Source organism: Nyctereutes procyonoides, unplaced genomic scaffold (assembly GCF_905146905.1).
Source record: "Nyctereutes procyonoides isolate TBG_1078 unplaced genomic scaffold, NYPRO_anot_genome, whole genome shotgun sequence".
Lineage (NCBI taxonomy): Eukaryota > Metazoa > Chordata > Mammalia > Carnivora > Canidae > Nyctereutes > Nyctereutes procyonoides.
The window spans coordinates 68251539-68275178 of NW_026575140.1; the positions used below are offsets into that span (position 1 = coordinate 68251539).

The window sequence follows — 23640 nt, forward strand, 5'->3', positions numbered from 1 at the left end:
AGGAAGAAGCGGCAAGGAAAGGATGGAGGCAGGATACACAACAGAGGGAGACTGTCATAGAAGCACAGAGTACCCATCATTTCAGCCTTAAAGTAAGGGTACAGCTCCCTCTCCCCTCAGGTTTCCAAGCAGAGATGACAGAGGAGGCTCCAAGAGAAGAGTGCCAGGAGGAAAATCAAGTGTTAGAGGAATTTAAGTAAAGGCAAAAAGGAAGAATTAGCATATAGTGCGTTTGGCCACCCTGCCCACCATCCCTGGGTAGGACACAGCCACTGTGACTTCTGCAGGAAAGCACCAGATTGTCAATTCTGTGGCAACACAGTGACTAATACATAAGATTGCACCAAGAAAGCATTGCTGGAGCTCCACCACCGGCTCAGGAATGACAGGTCTGTCTCCCCAGAAGGCCTATGCAAGGATCGCAGATGCTTGGATGAGACGGCTCACAGGTCAGGCTGCCGGGCTGAGTCAGGACAAGCCATCCAGCAAAGACCCCTGAGGCCTTGGCTCCCAGTGGCCAAGCTGTGGCATTTCTGGGAGCTGAGGACTCTGACTTCAACAAGCCCTCATTGAAAACTAGACATTAACCAGTGCGTCCTTATGAAACAGGACGTACCTTCAGGTTCTTGTCTTCTTGGCAGCACACAGGAAAAAGATCTAGTCTCTCATACCTATGACAGGTCAACCCCACGCAACATAGGAAGAAACACTAAGGAGGATTCCAGGGTTGAGGAGCCCTCTTTATTGGCATCAGCTTGCTATGTAGGTCTCCACTTCACTTTCCTCATCAAGCAAACAGATGCCAACGTACATCTCAGGCAGCCATGTAAATCCTCACAGAACCGTGGCCAGAGCAGGGGACATGAAGAAGGATGACCCAAGGCTTAAGGGCTGCAGGATCTTTCTGCTGTGCTGAGGGAGAATGGGATGTAGTGTGGTACCTTCGATGACTTGTTCCCGCATATAACACATCAGAGGGACAGATTTTAGAGATTTGTTAAACACATTTTTATTGAGCACCTACTATGTACACCAGACACTGGTCTAGGTGCTGGCAATACAGCAGAAGACAGAAGAGACAAAAATCCCTGCCCTTACAGAGTTCCTGGAGCCGCCACTCTAGTGATATCAAGTTAGGAAAACTGATCCGTGGTTAATATGACAAGAATAGTTCCCCCTGAGTAATACAACAGATTCCCTATTGCTTGAGATACAAAGAGTGAATGAAGTCCCTAAAGGGTCACCCAAAAAGAGCCTCCTTAGCTCCCAGACCCATGTCTGAGAAAGCCAGGGCTCCTGTCTCCCCTTCACCAAAGTCTTAGAAGGAGAGGCCAACACTTAAGGGCTTCCCAATGGGTATATCTGAAGTCTAAAGGACATTTAAAAGTCCATCCCAAAACCAATGGTATTTCTAACCAAAGAGTAAAGCAACAGTTGTCCAAGTTTGTTTCAAGAATCAAGACAATAGTCTCTCAAACATGCAGTTCACTGAAGTGGAACATAACCTAGAGATAGTAAAAAACAGAAGAACCCCAACAGTAAAATTAAATGTTTATAGCATAATATTAAAATGAAAATGTAGGAATACATTTAATCCTTGGCCCAAAAAGTAATAGACACTTCCTATAAGGTTGGCTGGCAGTTTCAAATGCAGGCAGATGATGTGTGATTTAAAAGGTTCGGTTTCTCTAAGGTAAGACAAACCTGGAAGCATCTGGTCAAACTTGGTTTCATGTAACAATTTCATGTACAAAGTTAAACAGAACAGGACTCCCTGGCTCACTGAATGAAAGAATTAAAAAATCAAAATGGAAACAAGGAAACCACAAAGCAACATACAAGGAGCAAAAAATAAGCTACAATAAAACCTCATTAATTAGACCTCATTAGGACAAGGCCAGTTTGAGTAGGTGAAAAATATAATTAAATCTAAAAGAAAAAATATGTATATTTTCCATGAAATACATACGTATATATTTCAGAGATAGAGTAAAATACATCTTAAAAAAGGTGTGGCCTGTAGCAATCCCCAGGAAGGTATTTTAATACAACTGAAGAGTGCTCAGTAACTGGCGTAACAACTGGTAAAAGGGTGCTGCTTAAAATGGCTTCAGTAGTTCAGATACAACAGGTTGCCTTACATACTGTTATTTTGCTCCTGCAAACCCTTCAGCTTAACTCATTATCTTAAATTCCAGGAGGAATTAATGAGGTTTTACCGTGGACATAGCACAAACACTGCAAATGGTGGGTGGCCAGCATCACCGATTCTGGAACACTGGTACTGAAGCTACAGCACCAAGGACCAGATGTCAACACGCCGGACACAGAGCCAGGCAGAGAGCAGGAAATCCTCAGTATACTCTACCAGCACTTTCTCTACTCATCAGAAACATCAAACAGCAATCTTACGATGAAGCCATGAAACTACTGCATGTTAGGAGGCACTACATTTTATGTTTCTCAGCAGAGAGAAGGAGGGAGCGAAGTGTTTTGGACGCACTCACGGTGCTGCGCCACTGGCGCCCGGGTCAGTTTCAACAACACGTGAGCACCAAGATGCATCCATACTCCAGGTTTCTGAATGACATGATTACAGTAAAAATCAAGCAAATAAAAACCAAAACATCCAATACATGAACCCTGAGCTTCCACACCCCCCTTCCATGTGAGATGCTAATGCAGACCATCATGATCCAGGAAAATGTGGCTTTCCCTACATGCATCTCCATGTGTCTCCCAAATAGAGTGTTTATAAAATAAGTTATTCTGAACCATGTACACTGACTTTGGAATGATGGAGAGACACACAAATATATGTAAACATCAAGAGAATCACTCCACTCCCTGTCTGGGTCCAAACCCACCCAAGCTTGGTGGGAATAATAAGTGGCCAGGGCCTGATGAAGCAGTGAGATGCAGGAGCCCACACGGTGCCAGGGGAATCAGGAGGAAGACAATCAAGAAATGACTGTACCAAGTATCAGGAACTGGTCACAAACAGTAAAATGCTTCAAAAATAATTATTCCAAAAAAGATGACGAGTAAAAATCACAGTTCATCTTTAGAAAGAATCAAGTCACTGAAATTTGATCTCTTGTAAGCTGCTGCCATCTGCTTGGATGAGGTCTTGAAGGTTCTCCACTTTTTCTCCACCCAGTTTAAGAACAGAGGGACTAGAACTCTGTGATAAGAATTTAGTAAAAGTCCTTTCCCTCCTGTTCCTCATTATGCCAACGCAAGCACTGGAAAATTCCAAACAAAATCAAGTTAGTGGTACAGAAAGTTTATGAACCGCTACGTGAATATTAGTATGACAATAATGATGCAAGAGCATGAGACTCTGAACTTCTCACTGCAGTCAGTTTCTTTACTCTGCCAAGTTCATCGAGTTAAAAACTTTAAACACGGAAAAAAAAAAAAAAAAAAAAAAACTTTAAACACGGATTGAAATCCAAACAACAAATTGTTCTTCCACCAGCAAGAGTCCTACTTCTACCCAGCCCTCTACTGCGACTCAGAAAGTGGCCTGCTTCATGGCGGGCCAGGAAGGTTCTACCCTGAGGGGCATGGCATCCTAGCAGCCCCCCCGCCCCTGCTCCGAAACATGCATCACCTGCCCACCTCACTCGCTCACACCCCACTAACCAGAGCAGGACAGAACACAGAAAGACTTACCACTTATGGCTTCCTGTGCAAAGTATTTGACATCCATGTCCTCATCTTGACCTAACTTCTGTAGCACTGGCTTCACTTCCTCCTGCAGAGCACTAAAATCCAACAATATTGTCTGTGAGAGGCATCCTCTGGGCCAGATAAATACTACAATAAATACTATACTGGTCATTTATGAAGTTTAAAATTTAAAAAAAAAAAATTTAAATGTTTATAATATATACCTGACAAGTACTAAGTATTCTTAACCCTCAAGAGACTTAGCTCCAGACAATGATCTACACATAGAGCTTCGACACAAATGACAGTCACACCCTCAGAAATGCTTGTCCAATTACTTCCTTTTACACAAACCCCTACCTTAGGTCAAGTGAAAAATCACTAAACTTAGGCTCCGCTATTACTCCCCACTTAAAAGGTAAACACTTAAATCTACTTCTTAAATAAGACTAATATTGAAATCTTACTCAGTATCTAGAATTGGTCCAATTTTCTGAAGAGATTTGGCCACATTGAAACGGACATTCGCTACTTGGTCTCCTGCCATTTTCAACACGATAGGCAACATCTGCTTAGTGGTGATTTCCTGCCCACAGGCTTCAGACAGCGCCTTGGAAAAGAATTAAGATAGCACATTTAAAACACTTTCAGGTTTTGTTTTTTTGTTAAAGATTTATTTATTTGAAAGAGAGTGTGCGAGCATGCATGGGGAGAGGGAAAGAGGGAGAAGCAAAGAGGATCTCAAGCAGACACCTGGCTGAGTACAGAGCCCAACTCGAGGCTCGATCCCCCGGTCCCAAAATCATGACCTGAGCTGAAACTGAAAGTTAGACACTTAACCAACAGAGCCACCCAGATGCCCCTAACACTTTCATGTTTTTAAATATCTCCAAACCCAAAAAGCCAAATGAGTAACTTAAAAAGAAAGTAAGTGACCAACAGGAAAATGTTTCTAGTCTGAGCATCTGAATGAGGGATACAAGGTAACATTTAAAGAATTAAACCAGAATTCACCACTGATTTGAGTACTGCTTTTTTCCCCTCTTATTTATTCACGAGACACACAGAGAAAAAGGCATAGACATAGGCAGAGGGAGAAGCAGGCTCCATGCAGGGAGCCCGATGTGGGACAAGATCCCAGGACTCCAGGATCATAACCTGAGCCAAAGGCAGATGCTCAACCACTGAGCCACCCAGGCACCCTTAACTACTGCTTTTATTTATTTATTTGTTTGTTTGTTTGTTTGTTTATTTATTTATTTTTGAAATTTTTTTACATGAATTTAAAAACTGACATTTTCTCCCATAAACTAACTGAATTAATCAGTATAAGAAACAGGTTTCAAACAGAACACAACAGATTCAGATTTCAGAAATACAGCCCCAAATAACTCCTGTAGCAGTAGAGCTTAGCAGTAAAAGATGTGTAATACTTACATTAATGCAGAATAAAGTGGTCATTCTGTGCAAGTAATTAGGATCATTTGCCATTACTAGCACTTTGGGAACGATGGTATTCTGGGCCCACTCTGTACCAAACTTCTGAACAAGTTTCATGAGGTTGTTGGTGGCAGCTTCCCGGATGGCGTACACTGGCAGAAGAGGTGATAGAGCACATGGTCATGCTGCTCACATCATAAGCATAACCTACTTTACTGACATCATCATCGAAGGGGGCCCCAAAAAAGCTCTCCACAAACACCCCAAATTTACTCCTACTACAATGGCAAACGTGCTCAGATAGAACTCCTAATATAGGGATCCCTGGGTGGCGCAGCGGTTTGGCGCCTGCCTTTGGCCCGGGGCGCGATCCTGGAGACCGGGGATCGAATCCCACGTCAGGCTCCCGGTGCATGGAGCCTGCTTCTCCCTCTGCCTGTGTCTCTGCCTCTCTCTCTCTCTCTCTCTCTGTATGACTATCATAAATAAATAAATAAAAAAAAAATTAAAAAAAAAAAAAAGAACTCCTAATATACTGATTTGGTCTTTTATAGTTGAAAAATGTCTATGTTCAGGGTGCCTGGGTGGTTCAGGAGTTGACCTTTGGCTCAGGTTGTGATCAGGGTCCTGGGATCGAGTTCCGCATCAGGATCCCCACAGGGAACCTGCTTCTCCCTCTGCCTCTCTTCTCTGTGTCTCTCATGAATAAATAAAATCTTAAAAAAAAAAAGAAAGAAAGAAAGAAAGAAAGAAAAAGAAAAATGTCTATGTCCAAGAAAAAGGAGCTCAGGAGCTCATTAGAGGCAACACTAGTTAACAAATACTGAGTGTCTACAAGGTGGCAGGCATTACAGGAAGAATACAGAAGATACCCCCACACACTATCAGAGGAGAGAAAGCTAATGTCCTCCGAGGAGTCACATGGGTCAGAGTGATCAGCATGAAGCATATGTACAAAGATCGTGAGGGCTGGAGGAGTTCAGAGAAGAGAGAACAGAGGGGTCCAGGAAGCTTCAGGAAAGAGAGGCCTTGCTCTGGGCCTCGGACATTAAGGAGAATCTGTATAAGTGGAGGAAAGAGGGGAGGTATTCCTGGAGAGGACAGACACACATGGAGCAGGGCACGAGGGAAAGCTGTAGTAAGCAAGGCTGCGAGGCTGGACAGTCAGGGGACTCGGAACAGAGCACTGGGGAAGCTAAATTTAGAGTTTGTAAGAAAAACAATGAGTTTTTAAAGCAGAATTGTGACCCGATGACCAATGTGGTATTTAAGCAAGATTATTCCAGCAGCAGCAAGAACATCAGAAGAGAGAAAGCCAGCAGGGAGGTCACACAGAGGTCACTGTGGTCACCTGCACGTCAGCAAATAAAAACCTTAGAACCATTCGCCTCTTTTCCCTTAAAAGGTTTATGTGGAAACATGTCAGGTATCATCCGTGAATAAATGTGCGCTTTAACATCTAGCAACTCCCTGTAGGATTTATCAAGGATATCATAAATCTAGATAATGAAAGCCCGAGCTACTATTTTCTCAACAACTCACTGGGGTACACAGCAGCAACAGTCAGGCCCGCTGCAGCTTCCTTTCCCAGGTCCTGTAAGACTCAAACCTTGGGCTTGGATAACAAATCCAGGGCAGTGGGTGCTGATTCCTGTTTCTACTTCCCTCTCCAGGTAGGCCACCCTCCCAGGTAATAGGATGGACAAGGAGAGCTATCCAAGCTGCAGCCCTCATCCTGGACAATTTATAGAAAGCTTCCAGGCAGGAAATATCTACTCTCCCCAGTCCACAGATCCTTTGGGCAATGCCACTGCTAAAAATAAGAAAGGCAGCATAGCCGAGGAACTACATAATTTATTACTGACATGAAACCTGACCAACGTCTGTGGGAGAAGCAACCTGTCAGTGATAGCAGAAGCACTCCCCACAGAACAGACAAGAGTCAACTGCTTTACCCACCACACTAATCCCCTCCCTTTACCTTCAGGGTCTCAGTCTTTGGCACAGCCCCCTTCCAGCTCCTCCCGTAGAGTGAGGCTTCCTAAAGCATCTATGTCTTGTCTAATTCTGGTTTTTAATTTGCTAGAGATTTTTCTCACCTCAATGCCATGACCATAGGAAGGGATCTCAATGCCAGAGTAACCAGAGACCACACATGTGCTCTGCCTTGGCCCAGACCTCAGCTGTACTCAACTGTACTTGGCCAGATGCCTACTATGTTCTTGACTCCTCTCAATTTTGTGCCAAAAGAATGCCAACCATTCCAGAGCTTGGCCTATTTTCTCCTCTTGTTTTGTCTCTCTCCCTATCCTCTCAAGGTCTGATGGACTCGCAAGGTTCCTCTGAATGCCTAACACACTCCATATGCTCACTCTGATTCTTTGTCCTTTCTCCTAGAAGAGATAAATTCCCCTTCTAAATTCCTAAATACTGTCCACTCAACCTCAGAAAAAGAGGTGGCACTTTCTTCCTTATACTACTCCAGATTTTTCACAATATTCTTTATTTTTTATTTTTAAAGATTTTATTTATTTATTCATGAGAGATACAGAGAGAGGCAGAGACACAGGCAGAGGGAGAAGCAGGCTCCATGAAGGGAGGCCGATACAGGACTCAATCCTGGGACTCCGAGATCACGCCCTGAGCTGAAAGCAGATGCTCAACCACTGAGCCACCCAGGTGTCCCCATGATATTCTTTTAGTAGTTTAGTAACCAGGAAAAAAAGTTTCAAAAATGTTAACTGATCAGTGATCACTACAAAGTAGTTATCTACAATGCAAAGCAAAGCCAACAATAAAAAACCCATATGATTAATTAAATACAGAATTATTTCACAGCTGGAAATTCACTGATTCAAAGAATGTGGCAACACCAATTAAGTTATGCTAGCGTGCTGCTGCAGGAAAAAGAACAAGGGTCTCTTACTCCCAAATTGGAGGGAAAACATCTACAAAGTGAGGAAGGAGTAACTGACTCCTACAGACAGAGCAATCTTACATAGAAAGGGTGTCAGGAACTCAATTCTTTGTGGAATATTAGGACTTTAAAAGTTCCTCAGAATTTATCCAGAATGCAAGCTTTCAAAATAAAAATAATAATAATAATACATAGAATGACCCACTGGGATGTATCCTTCCCACTAATGTTAAATATGTATCAGAAATAACATAAACATTATTTTCCCTAAAGAAAAGGGATTTCTTTCCTGTGATTTACCAAACCTAACTTTCATTTAAAAGAAAAAAAAAATTGGTCATAAAAAGGTAACTTCTTTAGAGGACAAGAAAAAAGTCCTCACACCTTTTTTTAAAACACTGAAATTACCTGCATATATATGCTTTTACAAGATTTGCACATTTCTCTTTTACACTGTCCTCCTCACTGTCTTAACCTCATGATCTTCCACATGACCCAAATATGCCCTTAATGAAACCACCTCGGTGTACAAGCAGACACAAATATCCCACTCGTCCCAAATATCCAGGTGTAAGCATAGCCAGTGAACAGAGATACTTTCAACACATCAAGTCTATATAAGGTGTTGTGGAACCGAAACAGGATGCCCAGCAGATGCACCAAAATATGGAACCAAAGCTCGCCCAGAACACTGTAAGCCCCCAGGGCCTCATGTGAACAGCTGTCAGACCACACTGAAGTTGCCAGGCCTGGACACAGGGCCTGGCAGTGAATCTCGCTGGTACAGAGGGCACCCCACCCTCACACCCATCACTGCCTGGCAGACAGGAGGAGATACGCAGACCTGAGACCTTGGCAAAAAGTTAACTGCTAACAAGTTAACATGTAAGGTGGTTTTACAGAAAACATCCATTGCCTCGTCTATCTTGATAAGCAGCTTTCACTAAGTTTGTGGCACTAGAAGAAAAGGATTCTGTGATTGTTGAATTATATCATAAATATAAAAAGAAGAGAAATTATTTTAAAACATATTTTCTAAAACAGGTGTTGCACCTGACCCTGCCTGAGCCTGAGGCCTCAGCAGCAGCCAGGGTACAATTAAGCCTGCCTTTCACCAAAACCAGAAATCTGGGCCCCCTTTGTCCTCAGCAATAGTTGGCATCTCCTACCCCTAGACTCCTTTACCACACCACTGTACACCTCCCTTCTCTAAGTCACCTCAAAGAGGCCAAATAGAGAATTCACCCCACCACTGACCAGATGCCAATCCCTATCTAGCCCAGTCTATGATGACTAAAAAACTCCAGTGCCATGGTCAAGCAGAAGACTGTGGGATAATGCAGGAGTGTATATATAAAAAAAGTCTGAAAATAACATAATAGAATGGCTAAGAAACAGGGCAGAGATTGTTTAATGAAGAAAATAAAATTTAAGATTAAAAAAATTGGGGATCCCTGGGTGGCTCAGCGGTTTAGTGCCTGCCTTTGGCCCAGGGTGCGATCCTGGAGTCCCGGGATCGAGTCCCACATCGGGCTCCCAGCATGGAGCCTGTTTCTCCCTCTTCCTGTGTCTCTGCCTCTCTCTCTCTCTCTCTATGTCTATCATAAATAAATAAATCTTTAAAAAAAAAAAAGATTAAAAAAATTGGTAGAAAATAGCAATGTCAAACTTGTGTTCGTTCAAAGGAAGCTAAGTAGACTTTCCACAAATCAAACTTATTACACCCTAAAATTACAGTACCACCCACTTGGTCATCATCGGCTACAAATTAACCTTAAAAATTCATTCCACCTATGCTGATATTCCCCACCATTGCATCACAAAAACAGAAACCAACCTCACCTTTTCCAAAATCAGTCAACATACCATCAATCATCAAAACTACCCCTCCACCACCCCAAAATACACTTCATCACCAACCTAACAAAACCCCCCCCTAACATACCAAATTCACAATCCAAACCACCCCCAACATCCATAAATAACACCCCCATAAAACCCAAATCATCATCACCCCCCAATCCATCAAATTTCCCTCCAATCCACAATAAAACCCCCCCATAACATAAAAAACATCTCCTATCACCTAAAAACCACCTCCCACCTCACCTCGATGATTTCCCCAAGCCCATGCCACATATTCTGCTCTTTATTCCATTTTCATAACCCCCCCCCCCTTTACTAATCTAGTCATTACCACCACTGAAGGCCATTATTCCACCCATCCGACTCTCCTGAAAAATAAATTTACAACCCCTGAGTTACCCCCCAGTACAAAACTTGATCCAAAACTCCACTTACTCCCCCCAAATATTTCCTTTGTGGTGAATATCATAATAAACCCTTACGGATGAAGGAAGTGAGAAGAAGAAACAGAGACTCACAATTAAAGAGAACGTCTGGAATGATGGGAGGAAGCAGAGGACAGAGAATAAAGCAGGCACAAGACTCCAGGGAAAGTGGCCTCAGGAGAGTCACAGGTGGAACCATCCCGACCTTCCCAGTTCTGCTCCTCCTAGCAACAGGCAGCCACCCCAGTACAGGCGGTTTTACACACACCTGCCTCTGGGAGGGCTTCTACTGCAGGTGGGAACAGTGCTGGGGTATCTATTGCCTCCTCTGTGGGGTTACCTGTCCTGACAGTGGTTTTATTTCTTTGGAGGCTAAGGAGTTACTAACCAGTATTTTAAATGAAGACATGTCATAGCAAGTGTCTTTGAAAATAGTGACCTAAGGAAACAGCTTTATGGTAACAGATTATGAATAGGTTTTAGCATACACAGGATTACCACATCAGCCTTCAAAAACTTCCTTTTCATTTCAGGTTATGGATTTTTCTGAAGTCTTAATTCATTTTTATCTCTCAATTCATGTGGCTCAACTTTACATTTACTCATCATGGTCCACCAGCCAGGCCATACATAAGTTCTTGAAAGAATTTTATAAACTAACTACCTGATACAAAAATTTTTACAGATAAGGAGAAAAATAAGGATAAAATATACTTCAACCAGGAAGTTAAAGATACTGAACAAAACGCTCATGATTAATGTGTGCCACCCCCTGCCAGACAGGTAGGAGTCAGCTAAACGCAATCACCACCTGCCTTGCTTCCATACTCCCTCCACCACAGAGCTGACCTTTGCCAACGGCCCAGGTCTAAGGGGAGCAGAGGTTAAAAGAAATGATACTAAAACTGCCCCTCCCTTGTAGACAGCTGTTTCAGTTTTTAGCAAACCAGTCAGGCGCTCCTGCTTTCCACTCTGGAGAGGAGATGCAGGTCAGTCACCAGGGAAGAAGATGATCGTCAGCACTTGGGAGTGACAGAGGACAAACCCATGACAAGGTGACTTCACCTGACCCTGTTAGCTATTCACTGATACTCTGGCATCTGCTTTGAATTTTACAAAACAGAATGCCACAGACACGCAAGGGCATACTTCATAAATTAAATATGCCCAAATAAGCAATACAGATTCAGTGGCCCAAGAAGAAAAAATTAGTCCCACATGCTGTGATCCGAAAGTCATGGAAGGGGGAATCCCTGGGTGGCTCAGCAGCTTAGCGCCTGCCTTCGGCCCAGGGCATGATCCTGGAGTCCCGCATAGGGCTCCTTGTATGGAGCCTGCTTCTCCCTCTGCCTGTGTCTCTGCCTCACTCTGTGTCTGTCATGAATAAATAAAATCTTAAAAAAAAAAAAAAAAATGAAAGTCATGGAAGGAGGGTGAGAGTGGACACAAATCACAGAAGGTTAGCTATAAACTAATGAAGTGTAGGAGCTTTCTCAAAAAATATTCACGTATTTATTCATTCAACACCGAACAAATGTTACGTGCCTAATTCCTGCCAGGTTCTGGCAAGCACTGCAAGTGAAACACTCAACACAGCCGCTGCCCAAGAAGAGATCACTTGTCATCTCCCCAGCTAGATTTTCACAGACCGTTCCAATACACTGTAGCATGTGCTACCAGCAGAGGAAAGGCATATCACACCTAACACTATCTAGGGCACTTAATAAAAGAGAAAGGAAAGGATGTGGCTGTAAAACCCAGCACTGAAATTCTAATTAATCTGATGATCAGTTCGAGTAAAACTAACCATGAAACTTAAAATAGTAACGCATGGTGTGTTACTGTACTCTCTGGCCTCCGGACTTCATACTCCTTTCCTATATGATGAGGTCTCAACTTCCTTTAACCAGAATGTAGGAAAAGGGGTCTTCAGGGACATTTTGCTCAGAATATAGGCAAACAGCTGCCCTGTGCAAAAATCAAAGTTTTAGAGACACTAAATATCATACTGTTATTTTTTTATCAAGAAACCGATTATAAGGATGCCTGGGTGGCTCAGCGGGTGAACGTCAGCCTTTGGCTGAGGGTGTAATCCCGGAATCCGGGATTGAGTCCCACATCAGGCTCCCTACGAGAAGCCTGCTTCTCCCTCTGCCTGTGTCTCTGCCTCTCTCTTTTTGTGTCTCTCATGAGTAAATAAATAAATCTTTTTTAAAAAAAGAAAGAAACTGATTATATTCTACTATGGCTTTGCTTTTAGGTGGTGATAAGGCGAAATGTGTTTCTATAATATCTTTTTGTTAGAAGTTAAGGCACTAATGAAAATAAAAACCATTCTACCACCAACTAGGTCAGACCACATTTTCATGCATCTAAGTGAACATAATCCTATGAGCTCTGTGTGCCTCCTATGTATGACGGTCAATCTGCTCCACTATCTGAGGCTATCGTTCACTTTATGGAGCACACATACTCACCAGCTGGCCCGCCAGCAGCGGCATATACTCAATGATGGCCAGCCTGACCCTCCACTTGGCATCTTCAGCCAGCTCCACTATGGCAGGAAGGAGAGACTGAGAAAGTTGACGGATCCCAATCACTTCATTTACACAATCCAAATTAGAGATGATATTCAAACGAACTTCTGGACACTGCAAATACACGAGCCCCAAAAGAACACATGTAAGAATCAAGTTCTCTACCTAATATTCTCCTACTGAGGACGTAAAAACTGCCTTGAGGATTACATGTAATAATACAGGTAAAGCCTTTATGATCATGCCTAACAGACAGGATTACTCAATAAATGTCAGCCACCATTACAATTTTGATGCTACCTTTAAACTTAAATTAAAAACATTTAAAACAAAGATACATTAGCTTTAAAGAGAAGACACCAGTGGATATTATGCAGAGAGGATACAAAGACATTTTCAGGTCTGCATCAATGGCTCCCTGTGCTCATTTTCTGCAAAACTTGTAACTCCAAACCCAAAAACAGGAATTGTCACTGGTTTAAAATAAGCTACCTTTTTTTATCCTTTCATCCCTGCTTCGGGTTCTATTTTAGTGAAACCCCAAACCAAAACCAAACCAAATCACTGACTATCAAAGGCAATGGAATTTTTAGCCAGACTCACCTCATCCTTTAACTGAGCTAAAAAGAGAGGTAGAAGATGTTCAATGGTGTTCTCTTTGCCCAAAATGGTAGACAATCCCATAATTACAGAAGCTAGAGCTGATTTGACGTGTTGATTTGTATCAGAAACTAATTCCTAAAATAAAATCAAAATTAAAAGCCTTTCTTTTTTGGCAAGACAACAGAAACTTCCATACCTTCTCCAAAAGAATTTAAAGAGAAGCACTATTTCAATATTGATTAGTTGATCAATTTCCTAAGGCCATCTGTTAGACAACGGAAACCTACGCACCAGAAAGCATTTTGCAATCACAAACACAAGTAAACAAGGAACAGTGTCACATGAACGTAACTGTCCCAATCATTCCTTATCCACCTTCAAACTCAAAGAACTTTAAGGTAAAACAAAGAAACAAAAAACTGAGGTAAAGTTTACCTTGTAACATACAGGGCCGGGTGAAACAAAAAAATAACCTAGTTAGGTTTACCTTTATATAGGGCAGAATTTGATTCATAATTATGGTCTCTCTACCTTCAGTGGGCAAGTTCTCACAAAGTTCTGCAAGAGAGAAATAGAAAAAACTGATGCTTACATACAGTCATTTACGAGGAGCCAGGTTTATCAACAGTTTCAACTTAAATCATGTTTAAGCAAATAAGCTCCAAGAAGGGAAAATAGCTCTTATTATAAATGTACTTTTCATCAGTCTTGCCATATACACCAATCCAATCTGCAAAGGCATCGTTTTTACAAAAACAAGATAAAATGGTTATCTGGTTTTAAATACAGAAAGTAGAAGCCTTGTTGACAACGTAACATCCCCACACCCTGAAGCCCTCTCTTATTTAAAAACACATCCCACAACAAAAAGCACACACAATTCACTGACATTTAAAAAATGCCAAATGAATGATACATCCTGCAACATAAATTGAACTCCTTCACCTTTTACTTTGTGGGCAGCAGCTGCTCGGACTTCAGCTTCACAGTCTTTAAGTAGGTTCTGAAAGGCGGGGATGAGGTCGTGTAGGGTGATTTTAGGGCCCACAGCTTTCTGGAGCTAGAAGACAATTTGTACAGGTTTTAATGTAAACTAACAAGTTAACTAACATGAATGAAACAAACAGTGTAACCTTCAAGTACGTTCTTGCTACAAGCACTTCCAATTCAGAAGAATTAAGTCAGAAACTTTTGGTACACAGCAAATCTGTGGGTTTCAAGATTTTTTTTTCTTAGTACTTAAAAAACGTCAGGACAGTAATTTTACCTCTGAAAACTTATCAGCTACCATGTAGCGGACCCTCCAAGATTTATCTTCTGCTGCTTGCCGAAGCGTAGGCATCACCAAAGCCTCGAGGTCCTCCTGAGACAGTAACTGAGCAATGCTGACACAGGCTTCCACAGCTAGGAGACGCACTGAATCCTACAGGGAGAAAATTTCTTTCTGTTGGGACACCTGGGTGGCTCAGTGGTTGAGCGTCTACCTTTGGCTCAGGGCGTGATCCCGGGATCGAATCAAGTCCCCCATCGGGCTTCCTGTGAGAAGTCTGCTTCTCCCTCTACCTATGTCTCTGCTTCTCTCTGTGTCTCTCATGAATAAATAAAATCTCTTACAAAAAAAAATTATTTCTGTTAATCAGACAAGACTGAGGCAGAGCCACAGGGCAGTAGAGCATGTGTGGCATAGGGCAGTGCTATGGGTGTCCTTCAAAAGAAACGAAACAAAACACTCTACGCAGCTTCATGTCATTATGTCTTGAAACACACTTTGCATAGCAAATCCATAGAAGCAGAAACAACCTTGTTCTGGTGTGAAAGTAAGGTGATTCCCTTGGTTAGTGTGCAAAATTTTTATTAAGGAAAATGAAATAAAAGTGTAAAAATTAAATTTAAAAAAAAGAACATTTTAATGATATCTTCAAGGCCTTCCTATAATAAACTGTTGAGGGATTAAAAAAAATGACTATACTTGAGCAAACTATTCAACACCTCACAAGAAAAACAAGAGAATAAGGGTAAGGGACAGGAAGCTAAGTTGTCAAAATTCTCCATTTGCACTGGCAGTGATAGTAGGCATGAGATGATGACTTGGAAAGAAATACACAGAAAAACAAAATAGTAATTAAAAAAAAAAAAAAACCATCCACTGGATTTCAATGTTAAGAATCAGGGACAGAATAACTGAGGTAGCCAAGCCTAGAAAAATTCAGCAAAACAAATTTAGAAACGTATAAGATGAATGAACTCAATGTCCTAAATATAAACTGCCAAGTTTCAATGTGATGCCTTTGTGTCCCTGAGCAAGCAGAAATACTCAATTAGACAAATCAATGAAGAATTATGAATTGAGATTAAAGCTTTAGGAATCATAAATATGTAAGTAGAAGCTAAAAATACGTCAAGATAAGCACCCAAGAGGGACAGACCAAAACCTTGAACAGCATGTGTCCATATATGATTATGTATTTTTTATGTACAACATACACATACATATACACAAGAGAGATAGTGACTCAACTTTCTAAAATATTACAAATTTTTTAAATTGCTGGTCAACAATAATTTACTATATGCCCAGAACACTCACTCCTCTATCCAAATGAATAAGCCAAAAAAGGCTAGAACTTGGTTCTTGGTAGTAACTATACAAATATTTTTGGAATCCAAAAACAATGTTAAATCAAGGGACTACTATGATCTATGGAAATATATACTAATAAATATTTGTTAATCTCTTTTCCCCTCTATACCTGCTCCTCCTCCCAAAATCTTCTCCATCTCAGCACCACCATCCAGATACTAAGGGCTCAAGCCAAAAATCAAGGTCTCCTTGATAGCTCTTCCCCTCATCCCACGCAATCCCACTGTAATCCTAATGATGCTACCTCTAAATCTGCCTCTAGATTCTCTGCGCCTTCACTGTACCACCCTTGTTCATCATGGCGTCTTGTCTGGATTATTGCAGAAGTCTCCTAACTGGTCTTTCCGTTTGTAATCTCACCCCTACCTCTTACAATTCGGCTTTCACTCAGAAGCCAGAATATTTTTTTTTAATTTTTATTTTTTTTATTTTTATTTATTTATGATAGTCACACAGAGAGAGAGAGAAGCAGAGACACAGGCAGAGGGAGAAGCAGGCTCCATGCACCGGAAGCCCGACGTGGGATTCGATCCCGGATCTCCAGGATCGCGCCCTGGGCCAAAGGCAGGCGCTAAACCACTGCGCCACCCAGGGATCCCCAGAATATTATTTTTAAAATGTAAATTAGGACCCCTGTGATATGTCCCCTATCTTATCCAACCTCATAGCCTACCAGTCTCTATCACCCACTATGTTCCAAGGCTAGATGTCCTCTCCTGGAATTCTCTTTTCCTGGAGCTCTGGCTTTCTAGGAAAGGGCATGGCTGGCATTTTCTTCTGTGTCTCAGTTTATATTACCTTCTCAGAGTCCTTCTCTAACCAGTCTAGCTAGATGAATGCCCTATAATCACTCCATATTACATCATCCTACTTTATTTTCATCATAGCCTTTATCATTGTTAATGCATTTTTTTAAATTGTTTACTATCTGTCTTCCTTCATCAAAATGTACACTCCATGCCAGAAGGGCCTTTGTATCCCGGCACCACAACAGTGCCTAATATGTAGCAGATACTCAATAAATATTTTTTCAATGAATGAATAAGCCAGGAACAGCAATTCTATCAGTGTCAGATGGAATATACATACACATATTTGACAACTAGGCACTTAGTATTTTTTCTAATATATCACAACTAGAAATTTATGTCTCTTAACAAAAAATACAATCCCACATATGAAGTGGTCTTATCACCCAAAAATATCAAATCTAAATCTTATTAAGCCTCTAGATCAGAGATGGGACAAACACTGCCTAAATCCAGGACTGTAGCTACCTTATGTAAATAAAGTGTTATGGGAACATGATGCCCATTAGTTTACACATTATAGTGCTTTTGTGTTACAAGAACAGAGTTGAGTAGTTACAACAGAAACTGGTCCACAAAGCTAAAAATATTTACTACCTGGCTCTTTATAAAAAGTTTGCAAACCCTCCTCCCCCATACTAGATGCAACTATCAATTTGCAGGAAATACAGAGGACAAATGAAATATTAAATTATACCATGAGAAGCATAAATCAACAAATTCCTAAATGAAGATTCTAAACCTATGCTGTCCAATGTGGTAACCACAACCCCACATGTGGCTTCTGAGCAAATGAAGTATGGTTAGTGTCACATGTTCAAGTGAGGATTATTTTGGAAATACTGGGTTAAGTAAAATGAATTATTAAAATTAATTTCCCACTGTTTACTTTTTAAAATGTGACTACTAGAAAACTTAAAATGAAGTTTAACTTAAAATTAACCTACAATGTTTAAGTAAAAACATTACAAAGAGAAGCAGGAGGTGGTTACCAGGAAAATCAAGATAAAGTATTATCCGAAGCAGGCAGAGTGTGACTGTGTTTGGGAGGGAGCTTGTGGTGGGCTTCTAGGGTAGTGGCTCTCCAAGTTCCATTTGCTAATAAGATGACTTTATCTTATTCATTAAATTGTATATTTTGTACTCTTTTCTGTTATTTTAATAACATTTTTAAATTATTTTGAAAGCAAAATTTACTATCTCTCAATCTTGAATCTGAAAATGACACTCATCAGTACGTATCTGGTGCTCCTGGTCCTATACATGTGAAGTGATTCTAGGGTACACACTAGGCAAATTAAGACTCTAAAAGGATTCTTCTAGAGTCCAGAAACTCTGGGGACTGATTCCTCTGAACCACAAAGAGAAACAGTACAGCCTGGCTGTGAAGACTGTAAACTCTGGAACCAACTGTGCAACTGTGTCTGCTAACTATGCAACTCTGAAAAGTTACTTTAATTTTCTGTGTTCGTTTCCTACTATATCACATAGGGTTTCTACCTCATGAGGGTATTGTGAAGACCAAACACTTCTTATATGTAAACCTCTTAAAACAGGCTGAGAAAAATTACATACTTAAAGTAGGTGCTCCTTATTGTTATTATTTCTACTCCCAAAAAGATACAGACCCTTAGATTTAAAATTGCTATTATGCAAAGTCAGCCTATATACTCATCCAGAGGATAGAGAGAGTCAAATAGCCTTCTTAACAGATGCTATACTTGAAAGTCAAAAATTCCAGGCAACTCCTCCCCCCATGACTGGCTGCTATGAGCAAAAAAGGTATGTTACCCCTTAACGTAGATTTGGTTTTCCCTTCTAACGTGGCTCCCATTTCCTTTTTTCTTTTAAAAAAAAGAATTTATTTGACAGAGAGAAAGAGAACACAAGCGCACAAGCAGGAGGAAGGGCAGAGAGAGAGGGAGAAGCAGGCTCCACGCTGAGCAGGAACCCTGTGATCATGATCTGAGCCGAAGGCAGATGCTTAACCGACTGAGCCACCCAGGCACCCTCCCATGTCTTCTTTGACTCTTCTTTTAACCGCTGCTAATATAACAGAAAATCATGGTCTGGTTAAGAAAGAAATATAAGGACACTGAGATGGGTCATATTAAACTTTATCTAGCCCAGAATTAAGCATCAATTTGGCAAAAAGGATCTTAACAAGAGAATCAACACTCCCCAAAGAAATCCTTAAAATGTCAGAAGAGAGGACTATATCCATGTACTTTAAATACTAAAGGCTAACTTACCTGTTCATCTGAAGCTAGATTAGTGAACAGTGGAACAATTTCACTTTTCACACTGTCTAATTCCAAAACTTTTGCAAATTCACCCAGTTTGGAAGCAGCAGCACGTCGTACCATTGGAGTGTCATCTGAGCACAAGGAACGGAAGTGCCTGGGGCAAACAAAATAATGAAGGTATTTCCTTTCAAATACCATGGATTAAACACCCCCCAACACACACACACACACACACACACACACACACACATACCTAAATACACACACACACACACACACAGAGCCATTTTAGAGGTTTTCTCTTACAAACATCAGTGCTTAGGCTTTGACTCACAAAAGAAACAAGTACAAACAAAACCACTAGTATATTCAACTTAATGATAAAAAGTCATGTTACCACATCTGCTATCCTATCAGCCACTCACTGGTAACAGGGTATTATTGTGTAAATTGTCAGCTATGACTTCCCAGTAATCCCAAATAACTGAGAAAACATCATATCTTACTGTCTAATCTCTGCCTTGACAGCATTTGAAGCCCTGGGATAGCAAACGCTGAACAAACCACATGCAGATGTGCGAGAAGTGAACCAATCACCACTCGCCAGGCGTTTCACCAGAGGTACAAAATGTGCTTCCAAAGCAACAGGAGTATGCTCCTGGGAGATCTGCCTCAGGGACTCCACAGCCTTGTCTCGAACCACAGTCTCTTCCACAGTTGCCAAACTTTCCAAAGGAGGCTGAATAGATCAAAAAGGAAAATCAGAGAAGAAAACTTACTGAATCAGGTTAGCTACACATTATCACCTTTTAAAGTGACTGAAGGGAGGTGGTACATGTAACCAGAATGTTAGCTACATCACACCAAATGGTTACTTTCAGTTCACACAGTGATAACATATGGTGCGTCCAACCTGAAGACACGACTTCTGTAGGACAGCCAAGATCTCATGTCCCAGATGGCAATTCCCAGATGGTGTCTACAAATGACACAGTGGAGACTTGACACAATATTAATATTACCATGAGCTGAATGACTAGGTTTAAAAGATATGTAGCCAAATTCAGATAAGATCATGTTTATTTCCTCAAGAGTGAGTGCAGAAACATGAGCAACGCTGAGCACCACAATTACATGATGACATCCCAGCAGGTCACTGACCTACAGTCTCTGGAGTATTATTTGACCATTCCTGGAAATGCAGGCAACCCTTGTGCACTAGAGCCACACCATCAACTTATCTAACATATGAAAGAATACATCCAGAATCTTGTGAGGAAGATACAAAGCAGGAGTTGGAGAACAATGGAGAGTATAGACCTGGTAGGAACCATTGTCTACAGCTGCAGAGACCAGGAGGGTAGGTCTGGACTAGGATGAGTAAGTGAATGTGACACAGCCCCATGAAAAGAGCAAGAGGGCTGGTCCTCTGAACCTCAACCTGGGTTTGCATCTGAGCTAGGTATATTCAGCATATGCCATGAGCTGCAAATATTCAACACAAAATCCACATACAGAACTGACCAAGAGATGAAACAGAATTATGAATCAAAGGAAAGTGTGTCTACCTAATAATACATTTCAAAAATCATTTGATACACAGAAGAAGAAAGTACTGAGCTTTCCTAAAAGGTATTTCACAAGCCATTTGAGAAGATACTGTGTTCTTACTCACTTGTGACTGCCTCACGATCTACCATTGCCTTCCCCAAGCTCCTCTCGTATAGCATCACTGGATAGTCTCTGTCACCACTATACACTAAGGCCAACCTCCTGACAATCAACGAGGAGTTTTCTCTGAATCTGAACTCTGCCTGTTTCTCCCGGCTCTCTTCCTGTGGCCTCCCCTACCATCCTTCGTATGCCGGCTCAACATCCAGCAAGGCAACCTGTTTCACACTTTGAAACCCCTGAATCAATGAATAATTACTGCTATACTGTAGCACTGAGGACAGAGAAAAAACAAGGCAGACAGGATCCTTGCTCTAGGGGGCTCTACAGTCTAGTGGAGGAAGATAACCGATCAAGAAAACAATCATATGGTGAGAAGTACTCTGTGAAGAAACAGAATAGGATGATGTGGTAAGGGGATGACTAGGAGGCAATTTCAGGTTAGGCATTCACGGAAGGCCTCTCTGAGAAGATGCACTGAAGTTGGTTCTGAATGACAAGGAACTAGCCACCAGAAGCTCAAAGAACAGCAGAAGGAATACCTAGGCCAATAATAAGGCAATAATAAGCTTGGTTTCTTCAAAGAACAAAAACACCACCACTATAAATAGAATGAAGTTCTCAAGAGGAACATGACATGAGATAAATTCACACAGATAGTTTGTCCCTTAATTTACAAAACCTAAGGCAGGAATTTGGATTTTCAAAGAGCTGAGACCGGAAATATCCACTTGCTGGGTGAAGAGCGAACCAGAAGGATTGGGTAGAAGGCAACTGTCAAGATGTTACTGGAGTAATCTAGAGGAAAGATTTTGAGATTTGGGGAGAGGAAAGGAAAGAAGAGCTAGGTAATAGTGGGGAAGAAGGAAAGTGAACTGATTTGGAATATGTACAGAAGCCATAGGAATTACTAATGGATTGAATGTGGGAAATGAGGGAAAGAGGATGCAAGAATGTCTTCTAGGTTTTGGGTTGTCCAAGGGGGTAGACAGTGATGCCATTTACTGAGATGGGCCCACAAAATGAGAGCCATACTGTAGGGAGAAAATTGAGTTCTGTTTCAGGCATGTTAAATTTGAAATGCCTGTTTGACATACAAGTGAGAAAATCATAGGCAGATATGTAGAAAGATATAAGCAGTATTTATACCCACGGAAAGGTCAGAGGTAGAAATAGAAATCAGAAATCAGCATCATATAGACAGTATTTAAGCCATGAAGCAAACACCACTATTTGGTCCAACTGCTGAATTCCTAGTCATCCTTCAAAACCTAGTTCAGACATCATCTCCCAAGAGGTTTTCTCCTTTCTACTATTTAGGTACCTTCTATGTGCTTCTATCTTTCCATCTAACACTGTACAGTAATTACTTGTTGACACAGAAGGGCAGAGACCTCATTCCATTCACACTGGTGAACACTCTGACATCAGGGCCTGATACAGTAGGCTCTCAGTAAATGTCAGCCACTGTGAACCCAACTCCTCAAATTCAGTCAGTCAGAAGCAAGCCGTAGACTTACAATCAAAGATAAAAAGCTAATGGACATTTCCAGGGAAGCTGACTAGTTCAGTCTGTAGAGCATGTGGTTCTTAATCTTAGGGTTGTGAGTTTGAGCCCCCAGGCTGGGTGTATAGATTAAATAAATAAAAACTTTAAAAAAAAAGAGAGAAGCTAACATTTCCAGAATCATGACACTATAAGAATTAAGATCTCCAATTTTAGAGTGGTGAGGGGGAGAACTCCTAAAAACAATCAAACCTTTTTTCTCCCAAACTCTAACAAGTCCACAGAGGCAGAAAAGAAAAAAAAAAAAAAGAAATCTTATGCTCACAGTCAGAAAGAGAAAGGGTTAATTGAGTCCAAAGTGCCTACATTATTGTTTTCTCAATAGCCAATACTGTCACAATCCATTAAAAAAAAAAAGTCTGCATTAAAAATGCTGTAGTGGGGTATCCCTGGGTGGCTCAGCAGTTTAGCTCTGCCTTCAGCCCAGGGTGTGATTCTGGAGTCCCAGGATGGAGTCCCACATCAGGCTCCCTGCATGGAGCCTACTTCTCCCTCTGCCTGTGTCTCTGCCCCCCCCCCCCCTCTCTCTCTCTCTCTCTATCATTAATAAATAAAATATTTAAAAAAAAATGCTGTAGTGTTCCCATCACCACACAATGTATTGTTTATACTGGAGAAGCTCTAGAAGAATGGCAGGCAGACCGTACTTACCAGCAAACAGTGGGCAAAGTCAGGACCTCCCACCAGGCCAGTGAAATTTCCCAGTTGCTCAGCAAGAGCTAACAGTACCTCATCTTCATCATAAATTGTATCTGGAAATGACAACAACCCAATACTCATCAACAAGGATAGCTGGCCCAAAGCGGGATACTCACACAAAACTATAAACCCTCCATGTCTAACTAGATGGTCCTGTCGATCCTAACAGCATTCTGGATCCACTTTACACAATGAGTTAGAAATTGACAATCTTGTATCAATTACCTTCCCCTTAGCTAAACAGTCACTATCTTAATATATCTGGCCACAAGTTTTAGTACTTAGAGCATGTGTAACAAATTCTAAAAAAGAGTCAAAATATTGAAAGCCATTGGAAAATGGAAACGGGGGCAGCCCCGGTGGCGCAGAGGTTTAGCGCCGCCTGCAGCCCAGGGCCTGATCCTGGAGACCCGGGATCGAGTCCCACGTCAGGCTCCCTGCATGGAGCCTGCTTCTCCCTCTGCCTGTGTCTCTGCTACTCTCTCTCTCTCTCTCTCTCTCTCTCTCTCTCTCCCCATCTCTATGAATGAATAAATAAATAAAA

General features: G+C 41.5%; 1 protein-coding gene across 1 annotated transcript in view; it reads right to left on the minus strand.

Moving 5' to 3' along the window:
- The window catches only part of PPP2R1B (protein phosphatase 2 scaffold subunit Abeta), a 33054-nt gene that overhangs the window by 8336 nt on the left and 1078 nt on the right, over positions 1-23640 (minus strand). Inside the window, exons 3-14 of the mRNA XM_055305270.1 lie at positions 23049-23149; positions 19666-19898; positions 19166-19313; positions 14731-14886; positions 14409-14523; positions 13951-14021; positions 13464-13598; positions 12789-12974; positions 11865-11996; positions 5113-5292; positions 4143-4285; positions 3679-3770 (exon numbers count right to left, since the gene is read on the minus strand). Of these exons, the coding sequence (XP_055161245.1) occupies positions 3679-3770; positions 4143-4285; positions 5113-5292; positions 11865-11996; positions 12789-12974; positions 13464-13598; positions 13951-14021; positions 14409-14523; positions 14731-14886; positions 19166-19313; positions 19666-19898; positions 23049-23149 (1692 nt within the window). The remainder of the gene's footprint in view (positions 1-3678; positions 3771-4142; positions 4286-5112; positions 5293-11864; positions 11997-12788; positions 12975-13463; positions 13599-13950; positions 14022-14408; positions 14524-14730; positions 14887-19165; positions 19314-19665; positions 19899-23048; positions 23150-23640) is intronic.